The 18707-nt window shown below is 44.6% G+C and overlaps 1 protein-coding gene across 2 annotated transcripts in view; it reads left to right on the top strand.

Moving 5' to 3' along the window:
- The window catches only part of LOC144756227 (proteasome subunit beta type-7-like), a 145671-nt gene that overhangs the window by 105535 nt on the left and 21429 nt on the right, over positions 1-18707 (top strand). For both annotated transcript variants that reach the window (XM_078645846.1, XM_078645847.1), the window contains exon 3: positions 3335-3432. In XM_078645846.1, the coding sequence (XP_078501972.1) occupies positions 3335-3432 (98 nt within the window). The remainder of the gene's footprint in view (positions 1-3334; positions 3433-18707) is intronic.

Below are 18707 nucleotides of genomic sequence, written 5' to 3'. Positions count from 1 at the left end.
GCTAGCAAAGGAGACGGGCTGAGCCTGCCATGCTCTGCTCAATGAGAAGTTGTCTCCAGAGCCCAGCCGAAGCCCAGGAACTTCAAGGGCCGGCTGCCTGGCCTCATGTTCGCAGCACAGGGACACAACAGCTGAAAAAACCTGGTGGGGCAAGCTGGTAGTCCAAAGTCTTCAACCTGCTGCCAACCCAGGGCCCAGGGCCTGGTGCACATAAGTTCACCTGAGTTTTCTGAGCCTGGCAGTGATGTCTGAGTGCAGCAGGGACCCCCAGATGGACAAGTTATCAACCCAGGAAGGCTTGACTGGTGACCATGATACTGGGCAACTGGTAGTTCAGTGGCCACTGGACTTCTTTCAGCATTGAAAGGTCTTCGAGGAACATCAACCCTGTGACCAGGATCACCACACCCCCTTTGTGGACCAAGGAGGAGTCGCAGCAAGACCCCCGTCCATCACATCACATCCCCAGCATCCTTGAGCATCTTCAGTTTCCCTCATCACTTGCATCAGGACCACTTCTAAAGGAAAGCCCTGCAAAGAATAAAAGCATCTGGAACTGACTGAAGACTGCTGAGGTAACTGTTTCTGAAGACATTGCTGGTCCCCCTGACTGGCTCCCTACTGGATTTGGTAGCCTAAAGTGACTCCAAGTTAACGCATAAAGAGTCCAAACTTTTTAGTGAGAACGTTTCGAAGTGTCAATTTCTTTGAATTTGCCAATGTTTGTTTGTGGTTGAGTGAAATGCTTTGATTTACTATACCTTGTAAATTCTATATTTCTGGAACTGTCCAGTTAGTGTTTTTCAGTTTGGTGAGTAAAATGCAATCATTTCATTTTTATAAATTCTTATGTTGGATTTCTTTGATGTCTTGGAAATTTCTTCAATTTTGTTGGTGCTGCTTAATTGCTTTACGCTTGTTTCTTTGTGTTAGCCTTGCTGCTCAGAGCCAGCGCTACCCAGGGTAGAGCTGCAGGTTTGACAAATGAAACCTAAGGGTCCTAACGGGGTTCTTAGGTGTATTACATGGTGATGTCGCACAGCCACACCATGTAATACCCCCCATTTCCTCACAAGTGGTCTTTAAAAAGGCGACCCTTCATTTATTGTGTTCTATTACTGTTTGTAGGTCTTGGGGAGTTAGAAAAGTGAATTAGCTTTCCCCTATTTAGGCTGTGTTACCACAATGTTTGATCTCCTTGAAGTTAGATTTCGAGTTATAATAGTGAATCTGCTTTCTTCCACATATGCTGGATTAGCCTAATATTTGTTTGTTTTGGCTTTAGAATAGTGTATCTGCTCTCCTGTTGGAATTGAATGCGTTATTGTTCCATCACTTATGCTTTACACTGTATTATGTTAGCATTCATGTAGTTACTTTGTATTAATCACTATTGCATACGTGTGTAATCAATCCCTGCAGATATTTTGTGAGTTAAGGTTAGCATCTGTATCGCCATTTTCTGCCATGCAGCCACCATTTTGCTCTATGATTGAAACTAAGCGTCTGTCTCATGTTGCTTGCCTCAGCAGAAAGCTGCTGGGATGCATTTGCATCTCCAAGGTTTAGGCCTCACTGAAGTATGAGAAAGTTGTTCATTTGCCCATTACCAAGTAGTGTCTTGATTTTTTTCATCTTATTAATATCTTTGTTTCCGTCTCACTTCACAATTTGAGGGAAAAGACGTTATCTGTGCTTTCCCAACAGTTTATGCATTTAGAGATATGTGTACAGTTCATTTATATGTATTTAAATGTTGCTGTGTGCTAGAAGAAAAAGACATCTTTCAGCCTTTATTTTGAAAGAAAAGTAAACACCCAGTTTCCCTCTTAAAAGAATAAGCAGCACATTTTCAGAGTACTAGACTGACATTTGACCTCTGTCCTTGAACCCACAGCAAATTAGACAAAGTAAAAACACAATTTAGAATCATATTTAATGCTCATAAGAGGGGTTAGAACGTGCTCTGAAATAACTGTTAAACAGGAGAGGGTCACTGTATAATACCATACAAGCTTTGTAATGTGTTGCATGGCCTCAGAGTTGCAATGCATGCCTTAAATCTATAGGGCAGATATACCCAGAGTTTCGAGTTCATAATCATTAGTTCCCTCGTGGTTGTGTCGGTCCACCATTGACAAACCGCACCATGAAGCCTTCTGAGACCGGAGTGGGTAGAAAACATACTGTTTATGACAATGGCATTTCATTGGGAGTCCCTAGTTTAACCTAACTATAGCGGCTGTAAATCTAGTACTAATTCCAGTGTTGGATGGCGTAAAGTTTAAATGCTGAGACTACAAGGCAGTAGGCGGATAACCAGGAAGTTACAGTTACTCAGTTATAAAGTTATTTGGTTTGATGGGTAGTAAGAGCTACCAATACTTACACACAGTGGGCCCGATTCACAGAATGAACTTAAGACTCAATCCTAAACTTACTACTATTTTGGTATTAACAGAATGCACTTACTACTTTTGGCATTCACAGAATGAACGTACTACTTTTGGTATTCACAGAAGTTAGGATTTTGTCTTAAGTTTGTCTTAAGACAAACTTAAGACAGACTTAAGACAGACTTAAGACAGACTTAAGACAAACTTAAGACAGACTTAAGACAGACTTAAGACAAAATCCTAACTTAAGACTGTCTTAAGTCTGTCTTAAGTTTGTCTTAAGTCTGTCTTAAGTTTGTCTTAAGACAAACTTAAGACAAAATCCTAACTTCTGTGAACACCAAAAGTAGTAAGTTCATTCTGTGAATACCAAAAGTAGTATGTGGATTCTGTGAATGCCAAAAGTAGTAAGTGCATTCTGTGAATACCAAACTAGTAGTAAGTTTAGGATTGAGTCTTAAGTTAATTCTGTGAATCAGGCCCAGTCTCTGTAAGGAGAGGGTTGTGGTTGGGAGAGATCTTTACTCAGCATTTCCTTTGACCTCCCTCTTCCAAAGTCTGTATGTTAGTGGGCGTCCACACCTGTGTCGATATGTAACTGCATATCATTATATCTGCTTACTCTCATGATATTGTCTCTGTATGGTATGGTCTCCCGAGCTTTTGTTAATAAAAAGATTTACAAAAAAAATATATCTGCTTACTGTCTCTATGCACATATGGTCCTATGTGTGTATCCACAAATATATCTGTGTGTGCTTTTGTGTGTTCGCGTGCGCAGCACCCGTGTGTGAGAGAGGGACTCTGCATGCATTCCTGTATATATGCAAATCAAGATCTGTGTGCATATGCCAATCTGTACATGTATGTGTCTTTGCAAGCTGCAGTAAAGGCTCTCTTACTACACCTTCACCCTTTATTTCCCTCTCTCCCTGCAGGACGGCGTGGTTCTGGGAGCAGATACGAGGGCCACAGATGACATGGTTGTGGCCGACAAGAACTGTGACAAGATACACTTCATCACCCCCAACATCTAGTGAGTATCCATGCCTCACTTCCCTTACTACTCAACTACTCAAAACAAAACCACCAACATCTAGTGAGTATCCATGTCTCACTTCCCTTACTACTAAAAACAAACCCCACCAACATCCCGTGAGTATCCATGCCTCATTTCCCTTACTACTCAACTACTCAAAACAAAACCACCAACATCTAGTGAGTATCCATGTCTCACTTCCCTTACTACTCAACTACTCAAAACAAAACCACCAACATCTAGTGAGTATCCATGCCTCACTTCCCTTACTACTCAAAACAAAACCACCAACATTGAGTCAGTATCCAAGCCTCACTTCCATTACAACTTGAAACATAACCCCAACATCTAGTAAGCATCCAAGCCTTACTTCCATCACTAGTCAAATCATAACCTTGCCATCTAGTGACTGTCAAAGCCTCACTTTTATTACTACTCAAACCATAAGCCTAACATCTAGTGACTGTTCAAGCCTCACTTCCATTACTTGTCAAAACATAACCTCACTGTCACTTCCATTACTTGTCAAAACATAACCTCACTGTCTAGAGAGTACCCAAGTACCCTCACAACCATTACCAATCAAAACATAACCCCAATATTTAGTGAGCATTCAAGCCTCACTTCTTTTACTACTCAAAACATAAACCCAACATCTTATGACTATTAAATCCTCACCCCGTTACTACACAGAACATAACCTTGGCATCTAGCATACATCGAAGGCTGCCTTGTGGTACAACTCAAATCACTACACTGACAGCTAGTGAGTATCCAAACTTCACTTGCATTTTGATTCAAAACCTAACCCCGACATCTAGTGAGCATCACAGCCACATTTCTGTTACTACTCAAATCATAGGCCTAACATATAGTAACTGTCCAAGCCTCACTTCAATTACTACTCAAAACATACCTCCTTCATCTGGTGAATATCCAAGCAGATTCACTTCCAACACTACTCAAAGCATAATTACAACATCTGCTGCATAGAAAAGCTTCACTTCTGTTACTACTCAACACCTAACTTCAAGATCTGCTACTCAAAACATAAACCCATCATCTAGTGAATATCCAAGATTTATTCCTTCACTACTCGAAATGTAGTGCGCATCAAAGCCACCCTTTCCTTACTAATCAAAACATAACACCGACATCAGTGAATATCCTAACAGCTTCACTTCAATTACTACTCAAAACATAACACAACATTTACCATATATCAAAGCTTCACTTCTGCTACTACTTAAAACATAACTGCAAGATCAAACATAACTCCAAGATCTAGTGAGTATCCAAGCCTCACTTACAATATCACTTTAAACATAACCCCTGCATCTAGTGAGTAGCAATTCCTCTCTTACTTTTTTACTCAAAACATAACCCTGACATGTGTGAGTATCTAAGCCTCACTCCCGTTTCTACTCAAAATATAATCCAGCATCTAGTGAATCCCGTCCAGCACTTTTTGACATCTATGTGCGTTCATTAGCAGACTTGGTGGAAAGCTGTGGTCTTAAATTATTTTCTTATGCTGATGACACACAACTCATCTTCTCGTTGTCATTGGCACAAGAGCACAACTTGGATGCTTTGGACTCCTGCTTAAGTAAGGTGGTAGAACGGATGAACCGCTATTCACTAAAAATGAATGGGGAGAAGACAGAGATGTTGGTACTGGGAAAGAATCCATCCTCGTGAAGCCCCCACCATTGGCCTAGAAAATCTGAACCCACTGTCTGATCCATCCAACACACAAGGTCAACAATCTGGGGTTCATGCTGGATGAAAAGTTGTCAATGAAGCCTCAAATGACAAAGGTGGCGGCCACTTGTTTTGCCTTTTCTGAAATGGTTGCGGAAGATCATCTTGCTACTTCCTTTTTCAGTGCAACAGACAGTGGTACAGGCTCTCATCATGTTGAGATTGGACTACAGAAGCATGCTCTATTTGGGGACTGACAAATGCTTCATTAGAAGGCTACAGGTGGTCCAGAACTCTGCGGCCAGGATGCTGTTTAGGCTCCCAGGGGGCACCTTCGTGGAAGCTTTACTAGGGTAACTGCACTGGCTCCCAATTGAGAAACAAATTTAGTTTAAAACACTGTGCTATGTGTCCAGAACAAACGCTGGGGTTGGGCTGTGCTATTTGCAGGATTTTGTTAAACCATATCATCCGAGCTGGTCATTGCGCTCTAGTGGCTTATCCCTGTGTGGTCCTGACAATAAAACGGTCATGCATAGGAGTACTTTGTGTGCTTATCAGGCGCCCAAGTTATGGAATTCCCTTCCAGAACCACAGAGACAATGTCCCTCGCCAACGATTTTTCAGAAGCAGCTAAAAAGATGGCTGTTCTGAATTCTAGTCCTGATGTTCCCTTGCCTGGTGTTTAGCACCGGGAAACCCCCAGGGGTAAGTGCTCTTTATAAAATGTTAATAATAATTTCCAAACAGCCTCACTTATAGTACCACCCTAAACATAATCCCAACTTCTACTGAGTATCCAAGTATTCATTCCTTTACTATTCAAAATGTAGTGAACATGCAAACCTCCCTTCCCTTACTACTCAAAACATAACCCCTACATCTAGTGTATATCCAAGCCTCCCTCCCCTTACTACTCAAAACATAACCCCTACATCTAGTGTATATCCAAGCCTCCCTCCCCTTACTACTCAAAATATAACCCCTACATCTAGTGTATAGCCAAGCCTCAATTCCCTTACAACCTAATCCCAACATCTGGTGAGTATTCAGGCTCTTCTTCCCTTACTGATCGAAGTCTAGTGAGCATCCAAGCCCTCCCTCCCTGACAGCTCTTCATCTAGGGAGTATTCAAGACTCTCTTCTCTACTAAATACATAATCATCAGCATCTAATAAGCATCCAAGCCCCTACTCCCTTGCAACTGAAAATCTAGTGAATATTCAGTCCTCCCTTCACTTACTACTCAAAAGCTAGTTAGTTTCCAGCCCTCCCTTCCTTTACAACTCAACCTCTAGTGAGCTTGCAAGCCTTCCATTCCTTACTCTGTAGAACTCAAGATATTTCATTTAATCCACCCTTCCATCAACTCACTTCCCCCCTACATGTAGTGAGTATCCGGCCACATCCCTACAGTAGACTGACTTTATAACCTCCAACATTTAGTGATTGTTCAAACTTCCTGTTTTTACTAACCAAAACATAACCTACACCACCAGTTGAGTCAAGCCTCCATTTCTTTACAGCTCCCTTCATGGCCCCCAACAGCTACAGCGTATCCAAGCGTCCCTTCCTTTATAATTCACTCCAAGTCACAACCCTTACATCAGGCACGCTTCATAATATCAAGCAAGAATCCAGCTGTGTCGCTTACACAAGGTGCTATTCATAACCCAGTAATTTACTAAGTATCAAACTCTTACCTTTACACCAGGACCTCTTCAATACCTCAAACATGTAACAAGTATCCTGGGCCGACTTTTAGACACAATCCACTTATTAACCTCCAACCTCCAGTGAATAAGTGAATAGCGAAGCCCTCGCCCTTACGCAAGACACACTTCATAACCCTGTGATCTACTAAGTATCTAACTCTTATCATTACACAAGACCAGCGGTTAATTTTTTAAAATATAAGAGTCAAGGCCTTTGTCAGGAGACCACTGCAGCTTGCATCACCTATTGCCCCGCCAGGGTTGCAAATGACAGTACCAAAAAGTACCATCACAACCTCTAACCATCACCCTGCTGCAAGTGTGACAATTCAGTGCCTGTGCCGAGCATCGGAAACCACCGACTCAAAATAAGCTTTGCACTCTTTCAGGATCAACTTTGATATTGAACCCCTGATTACCCACATTTGTTTAATACAACAACAGCAACAACAAAGGAGTTTATAAAGCGCCTGGTGACGCCATCACGGCGTGTCCCCGCGCTGAGAAAGAAATCAGGTGCATAGATGGAGTTACAGAGAGAACAGGTGAGTTTTCAAGCTTTTCCTGAAAGCAGTCTCCGAGTCCGCAAGTCTAATCTCCATAGGGAGAGCATTCCATTCTTTGGCGGCCATAGCCCGAAAAGAGTGGCCACCCATTCTGGCCTTCCTGATACGGGGTACTGTGAGCAAGCCAGTTCCCCTGGAGCGAAGAGTTCTATTGGGCTCATAGGGAATGGCTAAGTCTTTCATGTAGGAAGGAGCTTTTTGGGAGATGATCCTATAGCATATTAATAATGCTTTAAAAAGAATTCTCTTTTTTATGGGTAGCCAGTGGAGGGTATCTAGAGAAGGTTTGGAAGGGGCTCTCTTGGGAAGCCTAAGGACTAGACGTGCTGCTGTGTTCTGCAGGACTTGAAGTCTCCTGATGTTTTTTTGCGATGTTCCGAGCAGAAGCACATTCCCATAGTCTATTCTGGAAGACACGAGCGCTTGGGTCATGGTGCGCCTTGCTTCAAGAGGGAGGAGATCCAGGGTGCGGTTAAGGGTCTTTAAGACCCCGTAGCATTTACCGACCACCCTGTTCACGTGGCAGTCGTAGGAGAGTTTAGGGTCAACCCAAATCCCCAAATTTTTGGCTGCTTCACAGGGGGTGGGTAGCGGTCCCAGACAAGAAGGCCACCACTCCTTGGTCCAGCTAGAATCCCTACCTCCCATAACAAGAACCTCTGTTTTCGAGCCATTAAGCTTCAGGCAGTGTTGGGTCATCCAAACCGCCAGAGCTTGCATGCAAGATTTAAAGTTGTCAGAAGAAACAGAGGGAGCTTGAGATAGGGAGATGAGAAGTTGGGTATCGTCGGCATATGAGACTAATTCAATGCCGAACGATTGAACAACTTCAGCCAGAGGGGCCATATACAGATTGAAGAGGGTGGGGCTCAGGGCAGAGCCCTGAGGCACCCCCTGTTCCAAGGCAATGCTGTCAGAGAGAGAAGCACCTCTCTGAACCTGAAAGCAGCGGTTGGTGAGAAATGCCTTTAGCCAACCCAAAGCTTCCTGGGTGACCCCGGCTTTGTTCAGACACTGTAGCAAGATGGAGTGTGCTACAGTGTCGAACGCCGCACTCAGGTCCAGCATTATAAGTGCCATGGTCTGTCCTGAATCTACACCTGCCCGTAGGGTTTCTGTCGCTCTCAGTAGGGCGGTTTCGGTAGAATAGCCTGCCCTGAAACCTGATTGGGAGCTGTGAAACGCACCATTGGATTCTAGATGGGCCATAAGTTGGCTATTAGCTATTTTCTCAGCCACCTTCGCTAAGTAGGGTAACAGCGAGATGGGCCGGAGATTTTCCAGAGTGTCCTGACTGATGTTGGGTTTCTTCTTTATCGGCAGCACAATAGCTTTTTTCCATTCCATAGGGAGGGTAGCCGTAGAGAAAGAAAGTTGGAGGATGTGCCTGAAATGATACTCGAGGACTTCTAAACTAGCTGTGAGTATCTTGGGGGGAGCAGGGTCCCGGGGCGAGCCAGACTTAATGCTCCTACAGATGCTGGTAAGAGCAGTAGTGTGAGGAACAGAGAAACTGGTCAGACATTTTTTTGTATGGATGAGCTCCAAATTTTCAGTAAAATCAGATCCTGAAAGCAGGTCGGTGGAGAAATTAGAATAGATGGTAGTAATTTTATTAGCAAAGTATTTGGCAATATCATTGCATTTCGCCACCGAATCATTAAGGGCATTGCTCTCGTTGGTGACTACTGAGATTTCCTTAAAAATTTTAAAAAGCTCCTTGGAGGAGTTTTCTGCTTCACCTATACGGGTCTTATAGTGTAGAGCTTTAGCGGAACGGATCAATTTATAGTATTTTGCTTGCTCATTTTTATAAAGGGCTTTAGCAGTGGGGCAGAAGTTGACACGCCAGTCTCGTTCCAATTTTTTACAGGCGGTTTTAGCATCTTGAAGTTCAGCTGTAAACCATGGGGAAGGTTTCCTCAATTTCTTGTTGGTCACTGATCTACGGATGGGAGCCGTTTCATCCAGGACCGTGAGGATCATATTTTTTAGACAAGTATAGGCGGTCTCACAGTCGGAGCCTTTAGGGGGTCCAGCCAGTTCAAGCTTGTCGGTGAACGTTTTGGGATTAAAATTTTTCCATTTGCGACAGCAATAGGTCTGCAGGTTTTCATTTTTGACTGCCGTTTCAGTTGCTAATATATGTAAGGGGACCACAAAATGGTCAGACCAGGGCACTGGCACAGGAGGAAGCACTTTTACTCCGTTCCATTTGCTAAATACTGGATCGAGCAGGTGACCCTGTCTATGGGTGGGACTTTGATGTTTCAGATCTAGCTGCAGAGACAGTAATTCTGCTAGTATGCTGGTGGCGTCTTTGTCCCCAGCATCATCAAAGTGTATATTCATGTCTCCTAGCACCAAAAGTCTAGATTTCCTTAAAGTAAGATGGGCTGTGGCCTCTATAAGGCTGCATGTAAAATCAAACAGTCTTCCCGGGGGTCTGTATAGAAGAATGCCCGATAGGGAATATTTAGGGCTCACCATAATGGTAAAGGATCCAGCTTCGCAGCGATCAATATTAATGTCTCTTTCCCATACCTATAATGGCAGAGATCAGGAGAATTTCTGTTACAAGTACATTCCCTCATTCCCTCTCAATCATTGGGAGCTTCCAGTAGAGTAAACAGCTAGCTGAGCTGAATAGTCAAAACATGTATCAATCAAGGACTCTTAACTGTATCTGGTTGGGGTGATAAAGGTGACGTTTGGTGCAGCTTGCAACGGACTTATGGGTAAAGTTGAACTAAGGTATTTATTGATTTGAACTGATGAATTAATATATCTATTATGTGTGCTACACACTTAATTGTGTCATTTTAGATAGTACTTTGTATTGTTCCTGACTCAGGCTTTCGAGGAAAACTGGCCTTTAACACAAATCAATTCAAACATAAATGGACAGTTTGAACATAGTTTATGGTGATAGAGGAAAGCCACAAAGACCCTTCTTGAGTGCCCTTTTTCTGCATGCCCATACATCCAATAATGGACAGTTCCCACTGATTCAGTACTCCGGCAAATATTATGTTCACTCCTTAGGTATCAGCCTCTTGCATCTATTGTTTTGCTTACGTGCGCATGACAATAATTTAGAGGGAGCTTCAAATATCAATTTGAAATCGGCCTCTTCAGGCCTGGGGATGTCTGCTACTTGCCAATAAAGCATTTCAACACCCCATCAGAGTTACCAGCGCTATATAAAGGCAAACCTTTTTCCCTTTTTTTACCCCTCCACAACCCTTCTCTAACCAAATAACTGACTAACATATCCACCACTCAAATTACTTTCATGTTTCACCATACTAATTCAACACTAATCCTTATGGATTCCAGAGTAGTGTGCTACTTGCCAATAAAGCGCTACAAAACCCCATCAAGGGTTAGCAGACGCTATATAAATACAAACCTCTTTCCCTCTTCTATCCCGCAACCTACCCTTCCTCATCCAAATAACTGAATAACATATCCACCACTCAAATGACTTCATAATTCACTATACTCATTTTCAACACTAATCCTTTATGGGTTCCGGAGTAGCGTCTTACTCGCCACAAAAGTGCTTCAACACCCATCAGGGGTAACAGGTGCTACATGAATGTAAACCTTTCTTCCCCTTTTATCCCTCCGCTATCCTTCTCACTCCAAATAACTGACTAATATCCACCACTCAAATTACTTTCATATTTCACCATACTAATTCAGCATTAATCCTTTATGGATTTCCGGAGTAGCTTGCTTCAACAACCCATCAGGGGTAACAAGCACTATATAAATACAAACTATATAAATACAAACCTTTTTTTTCCTCTTCTATACTTCTGCTATCCTTCCGAATCCAAATAACTGACTAACCTATCCACCACAAGTTTACTTGCATGTTTCACTATACTAATTCAACACTAATTCCCTATGGGTCCCTGAGTAGCGTGCTACTCGCTGAAAAATCGCTTCAACGCCTCGTCAGGGGTAGTAAGCGTTATATAATTGACATTACAATACAATACACCTGACCCACTTCATAACGTCAAAATTGTTCAGGTATCCAAAACGGACTCTAAGACACGATCAACTTATTAACCTCCAACCGCCACAGTGAATAGTAAAGCCATCACCCTTACACAAGACGCACTTAATGGTATTGAGTCATAATATCGATATGCAATAATATTGATGTGACCCAATATCGACCTGCAAGAATATCGTTGAAAAGAATATCAACATGCAATTAAGAAATATAATTTTTTTTAATATCGAAGTTAGTAATATCGTTAGTCAAAATATTGTTGTTAATAATATCGAAATTTATTTTAGTGTTCTGTATTTTAGTCTATGTGTTAAAAGTATAGTTTATTTTTGAAAGTATTGTTTGAAATTTTTAGAAGTAATTAATTTTATGTTAAGTAATTTTTGCGTATTTTAGGTGTAAGGCGGGTTGTGGGTTTATAGGGGAATAGGGTGGCAAGCAATTTAATTGTAATATTTTTTTTAATATATTTTTGGAAATTATTACATTTTTAAGCAATTAAATATTGCATTTTTGTTCCGTAGCGGGTTGTGGGTTTATAGGGGAATAGGGAGGGAAGTTATTAAATTAAAATTAATTAATTAATAATTAATTAATAAGGGGACGCTTTACAGAACCTTTTATTACCCGTTTGGGATTGACCAGCCATCAGACCTTCTTCTCGCGGAACCCGCTCCGCGGGTCCCGCAGCGTGTGGTGTTCTTGACTGCAGCTTCGTGAAGGGAAGCAGAGGGAAGTGTTTTTACGGGGCTGCGAGCGAGAGCGAGTGCTCATCAGGGACTGCAACTCCCAGGAGCGCCCGCCAGCCCGGAGCAGCAACACCTGGGCCGCTCTCCCCGACCCCTCCTACTCTTCCACCGAGCCCTTTTAACCAGCACTCTCAGAGACGGCGAGTGGGACGCTTTACAGAACCTTTTATTACCCGTTTGGGATTGACCAGCCATCAGACCTTCTTCTCGCGGAACCCGCTCCGCGGGTCCCGCAGCGTGTGGTGTTCTTGACTGCAGCTTCGTGAAGGGAAGCAGAGGGAAGTGTTTTTACGGGGCTGCGAGCGAGAGCGAGTGCTCATCAGGGACTGCAACTCCCAGGAGCGCCCGCCAGCCCGGAGCAGCAACACCTGGGCCGCTCTCCCCGACCCCTCCTACTCTTCCACCGAGCCCTTTTAACCAGCACTCTCAGAGACGGCGAGTGGGACGCTTTACAGAACCTTTTATTACCCGTTTGGGATTGACCAGCCATCAGACCTTCTTCTCGCGGAACCCGCTCCGCGGGTCCCGCAGCGTGTGGTGTTCTTGACTGCAGCTTCGTGAAGGGAAGCAGAGGGAAGTGTTTTTACGGGGCTGCGAGTGCTCATCAGGGACTGCAACTCCCAGGAGCGCCCGCCAGCCCGGAGCAGCAACACCTGGGCCGCTCTCCCCGACCCCTCCTACTCTTCCACCGAGCCCTTTTAACCAGCACTCTCAGAGACGGCGAGTGGGACGCTTTACAGAACCTTTTATTACCCGTTTGGGATTGACCAGCCATCAGACCTTCTTCTCGCGGAACCCGCTCCGCGGGTCCCGCAGCGTGTGGTGTTCTTGACTGCAGCTTCGTGAAGGGAAGCAGAGGGAAGTGTTTTTACGGGGCTGCGAGCGAGAGCGAGTGCTCATCAGGGACTGCAACTCCCAGGAGCGCCCGCCAGCCCGGAGCAGCAACACCTTGGCCGCTCTCCCCGACCCCTCCTACTCTTCCACCGAGCCCTTTTAACCAGCACTCTCAGAGACGGCGAGTGGGACGCTTTACAGAACCTTTTATTACCCGTTTGGGATTGACCAGCCATCAGACCTTCTTCTCGCGGAACCCGCTCCGCGGGTCCCGCAGCGTGTGGTGTTCTTGACTGCAGCTGCGTGAAGGGAAGCAGTGGGAAGTGTTTTTACGGGGCTGCGAGCGAGAGCGAGTGCTCATCAGGGACTGCAACTCCCAGGAGCGCCCGCCAGCCCGGAGCAGCAACACCTGGGCCGCTCTCCCCGACCCCTCCTACTCTTCCACCTATTGTGTGCACACTCTATAATAGCCACCAGAGAGCGCGCGGGAGAAGCCCGGGACAAGGGCGGGACCGTCTGTGGCCGTCCGGGGCCGCTGGAGGCCGGGCTGGGCCACGGGATTGACATTTGTATGTAAAATTGTATGTCATTTTAATTATTTATTTTATAGTTGCCCACCGCCTTGCTGCTGCTAGCTCTGTAGCAAGGTATCAAATAGGGGTAGTTATTATATTCTCTTTCTACTCTTGTTTATTCCACTGTTTGATATGAGTCACTCAGCCCCCCCTGGTGTGTGTAGTTTTCCACTTGGCCCTCTTGACAAATTTTTTTAAAAAACAACAAAGGAGGTAGATAGGGATCTCCTCCTTGCGGAAAGAAGAGCGGTGCGACGACGCTCAATTGAGCAACTGAAGAGAAGCCAATTGCCCCTCCCATCAGACTCAAATCTTACTCAGGCCACGGATGTCCGAGGGCTGAGCTCGATTGAGGATGATGGTACAGATATTAACCAAACTCCTAGCATATTTAGGTTTCCTACTATTTCGCCGCCATGTGTCAGTGCAACCTGTGGTGATCAGCTACTCTGTATTCCTATTGATCACTCGAGTTTTGTGGATGTAAATATTCTAGATAGCCAACCTAGGGATCAGGGGCCCTGTCCCACGTTCCCCAACCCTTCACTGGTCTGTATTGAACCCAGTGAGAACTCACCACTGAAGGGTGTGGGCGATGCTGTTATTGGGCCTGATGATGCTAAGAGGGTGGTATGTTCCCCACCGAGGAAAAGAAGGAGAAAGGGTGGGGTAAAAAGGAAAGGCCAAAACCGCCGTACTGTTATAACCCCCCCACCAACTGTTATCCCAGAACAACTAATCCCTCATCATGTAGATTCATTGACACCAGAAATACAAATCCCGCCTTTTCCGGACCTAGCTCTTGAAGGACTCAGTGAGGCGTCTCGTGTCTTCATAGAGAAGCTCTTTAAGTCTTACATGTTACCCTTGCTAGAGCGGGTTAGGGTTGTGAGTGAAAAATTGGATTGCCTATTGGTGTCCCCTGAGCTAATACAGCCTTCCACCTCTGTTAAGGGCAAGGGTGTTCCTATCAACACCCAAATTGCTAAACCCGTGACAGGTACTATAAATACTAACACCAGTAAACCCCCTAATAGTGTAACCAATGCAGCCACTATTCCAATTAAAGTGTCGGCTGTGGCTGTTAAACCTCCAAGACTAGCCAGCACGGCCAATGCGAACCCCAGGGCAGTTGTTAGTAAACTCCCGCCACAGGGAACTATGAAACAGACAAAGAAAGGGGAGGGTACACTGGCTCCCTTTATTGGTAATTCCCACAATCCCCCATTAAAGAGGCATAATGTGGACTTGCCGCCGGACTCTATGAACTTTGTTATTGTAATGACGGGGGTGCCACCTGTCTCGGAAGGGGATCGGGAAAACATTGATAGCTTAAAAAACAAAGTCATCTTTTGGCTAAAGACTCATAGACCCCTTCCTGCGCATCTCAATGGGGACATAGTCACGGTCAGAAGATGTCAATGGGTGGGGGTTCGCCCAAAGGATATAGAGGGTGATATAGTTATCATCAACTTTAGGGACAACAGAGTAGTATCTTACATCTCTGATTGGTTTGTAGGGAAACATGAGGGAGGGGTTTCTACCAGGAATCTTAGTTACTTTTATCCTGAGACCCTGATTAATCCAACTGAACGACCCCATGTTTCAAATACCAAAAGCCTCCTCAAATGGTCCAATTTTACACCTAGCTATCATGGACCACAAATTAACCCCGAGGAACGGTATCGTTCCTACACCCAATCTACTTACAACTGTCCCCCGCAAACACCGGGTTGGGCTAAAATCAAACTTCAACCCCTTGGTCCACCCGTTTTATCAAATAACTTTGTCACAAATAATCCTCTGTACCCTACAGTTCCTTTCAACTATGCCTTTCCGCAGGTCCAACAACCCCCCAACTACTATCCAGTTTATCCAAATCTAACTAGTTTTAACCCAAAAGATCATTGGAATATACCGTTGAGGAACCTTTATGATCCCCTATCAGGGTTATCATCAAACGATTGACCAGTATTGTCGATAGGGGATGAAGTGTCTCATCCGGTATACTTGGGAGGGGGGGCGGTTCTCCTTAATTTATCTAATAATTCTGGAAGTTCTGTTGCGCATCCATGTAACTTTATGAAGGGGGGTATGAGTAATCAATTGGAGATGGGTACACTGGATTTGTCACTAACCCCTTTGCCATCAATGAATGTTATTATAGTGGGTGCAAATCAACCCCCAGGTCCCCAAGTTGGGTCTGCTGGGTTGACGATGTTGGGTACAAGCTTGGTTGCCCTTGGGCACGAAGAAACTCCCTCCCTGTCTAATGTTTCCAGCGTGTCTGAGAATACCAACCTATGTGAACAAATGTACAACAAGGGAACTGTTATGGGTTGCTGGAATATTGCAGGGTTAGAACCTCGTACATGTAATCCTGATTGGGTAGAGTTTATCTCACTAGGAGATATTTGGTGTTTTCAGGAAACCTGGGCAATTTCTCCAGTGTATCTCCCCGGTTTTTTGAATTTCCATAAACCCGCGACTAAAGGCCTAAGAGGTCGGGCTATGGGTGGCCTAACAAATTGGGTTCGTCAAGCTGCAGGTGTAACTGTCAATGAAATTTTTATTGATTGTTTAGATTTATTGATAGTTAGCATCCGAACATGCGGTGGGTTGGATATACTGTTGATCAATGTTTATGCTAGGGGTATGACGGGTGGCAGAGTCGTAGACACCCTTGCTTGCTTAGATGAGTTTTTAAGTTCCAATGTAAACTCTGGTCATGTAGTGCTTATGGGTGACCTTAATACCTGCTTTGAACCACTAAGTAATGATGATGGTCTGTTAACAAATGCAGAGGATGAGATCTGGGGAATCCCACAACTTGAATTACCCCCGATAATCAAATGGTCTCAAGCAGCGGTATATATTAAAGGTCTTTGTCTGAATTGGGGGCTTCGTGCACTCAATGGTCGGACTAGCTCGGATAGGATGGGTAATTATACCTTTTTTAATGGTAGACACAGTAGTCGTATTGACTACATTTTAGTTGACATATCAATGTGGCCGGTGGTTCTGGATATGTCTGTTAGACCGCGGCAAGAAAGTGACCATGACCCTTTGGTGGCAGAGTTAAAGGATTTTAGTTTCCTCGGGTTGAATGTACGACACCTTAATCCTGTTCAGGAGGCGGTTGCACTTTCAAATGATATGAGGAGGGTACGATGGCCAAAGGTTTCGGTTGACGTGGAAGCACGTACAAAGATTAGAGCTCTGGTCTCAAACTCCCTGGCAGAAACTGCAAACTGTGGTGTACAGAATTTAGACATTGCAGCTATTCATGCCAGCTTATTTTTGTCCCTAAAATCTTTTTTTGTTAAATATGTTGCAAATAAAGGGAGAGGAAAGGGTAAGAAACCACTAAATTGGTTTAACGAAGCCTGCAAGAAGTCTCATGCAGATCTGTTCAAGGCTCTAAAATCAAAGAACCCTGCCCTAATTAAAGTAAGTAGGAAAGCCTTCAATGAAGCAAAGCGCCATGCCAAAGATGATAGGGATAATGAGCGTTGGACATCGCTATCTGAGTCCTGTGGGAGTAGGAATCTATAGCAGTTCTGGCACCTTCTTAGGTGGGGTAATTCACAGGACGATCGCCCAAGCCCTGCTTCTGTTGAACCACAAAAATGGGTGTCCCATTTTGTGGAACAATTTAGATGTTGTAATACAGCGTATGTTTCCATTAGATGGCCATTATCCTTTGACACTCTTGTGTTTACGGCTAAGGAAGTTGAAGTAGTTTTGAGAGCTATCCCTAGGGGCAAAGCGCCTGGTCCTGACTGTATCCCTGCGGATATTTTCTTGGAGGACCATGACCTTTGGGTTCCATATTTGGTGCGTTTGGTTAATGCATTGGCAGCGGACGCCAGAGTACCCGATTCCTGGGCTGGTGCTGAAATACTGCCGATCTTCAAGAAAGGCGATCGGTCGGTTCCATCCAACTACCGGCCGATCAGCTTAATAGACGCGGTACAGAAGATTATCACCCGTCTTCTGCTCACTAGGATCCAGGCATGGATAGAGGAGTATGACATCCTCACCCCTCTTCAAGCAGGGTTTCGATCCCATGTGAGCACCTTGGATCAGGCATTCCGTTTTATGCTTCTGCATTGGAAGACAGTTACTTTGGGAAAAGGCAACCTGTACGCGGCCTTCGTGGATCTTAGGTCAGCTTTTGACCTGGTCCCGAGGGCAGGTCTATGGAACTCCTTATTGGATATGGGTATGCCCCCTATATTGGTTCGCCTTATAGTGAACCTCCACGCCCAGACCTTTGCGTATGTGCGCTGGGGAAAACCGGGAGAGGTGACGGAAAATTTTCCTGTGGATAAGGGAGTCAGGCAGGGCTGTGTTATGGCCCCTACCTTGTTTTCCCTATATATCAATGGGGTTACCAAATACTTCGATAACTTCTCCACGGATGCTCCAAGCCAGGCGGGCTTGCGAATGCCCCTGCTCATGTTCGCCGACGACACTCTCTTGATTTCACGAACCAGACAGGGTCTGCAAAAGGCACTGACAAGGTTCGAGAGTTTCTGCAGCGAACATGAGCTGGAGGTGAACGTGTCCAAAACCAAATTCATGGTTTTGAGGGGGCACAAGCAAATAAACGCCAGGGTTTCCATGGGGGATATCCCACTGGAACAAACCAAGCATTTCACCTACCTGGGAGTTACCTTCAGCGACACGTTGAGCTGGACCCATCAGATTGAGCTCATGACTTTGAAACATCAACAGCTGGGCGGGGCACTGACTAAGGAGCACAAAGGGTCATTTACGAGGCCAATGTCCCCGCTTATAAAGATCTATGGTGGGAAGGTATTATCAGCGGTCCTCTATGGTGCGGAACTATGGGGTGGCAGTAATCTGAACCCATTAATACATGCCCAAAATAAATTTTTAAGGTTAACTATAGGTTTGCCACAGTCGACCCCTTTAACCCCTCTTCTTTATGATCTTGGGTGCCATTCGGTGGTGGACCAAGCAAGACTTCGTCCATTAACATTCTGGCGTCGTCTGTGGACAACACCTGAACTCCACTATTATGCTGAAGCATGCTTGGAGGTTAAAAATAGTCCTGGTGCCACGAATATTGG

Source organism: Lissotriton helveticus, chromosome 5_1 (assembly GCF_964261635.1).
Source record: "Lissotriton helveticus chromosome 5_1, aLisHel1.1, whole genome shotgun sequence".
Lineage (NCBI taxonomy): Eukaryota > Metazoa > Chordata > Amphibia > Caudata > Salamandridae > Lissotriton > Lissotriton helveticus.
This window is presented reverse-complemented; position numbering and strand designations above follow the sequence as displayed.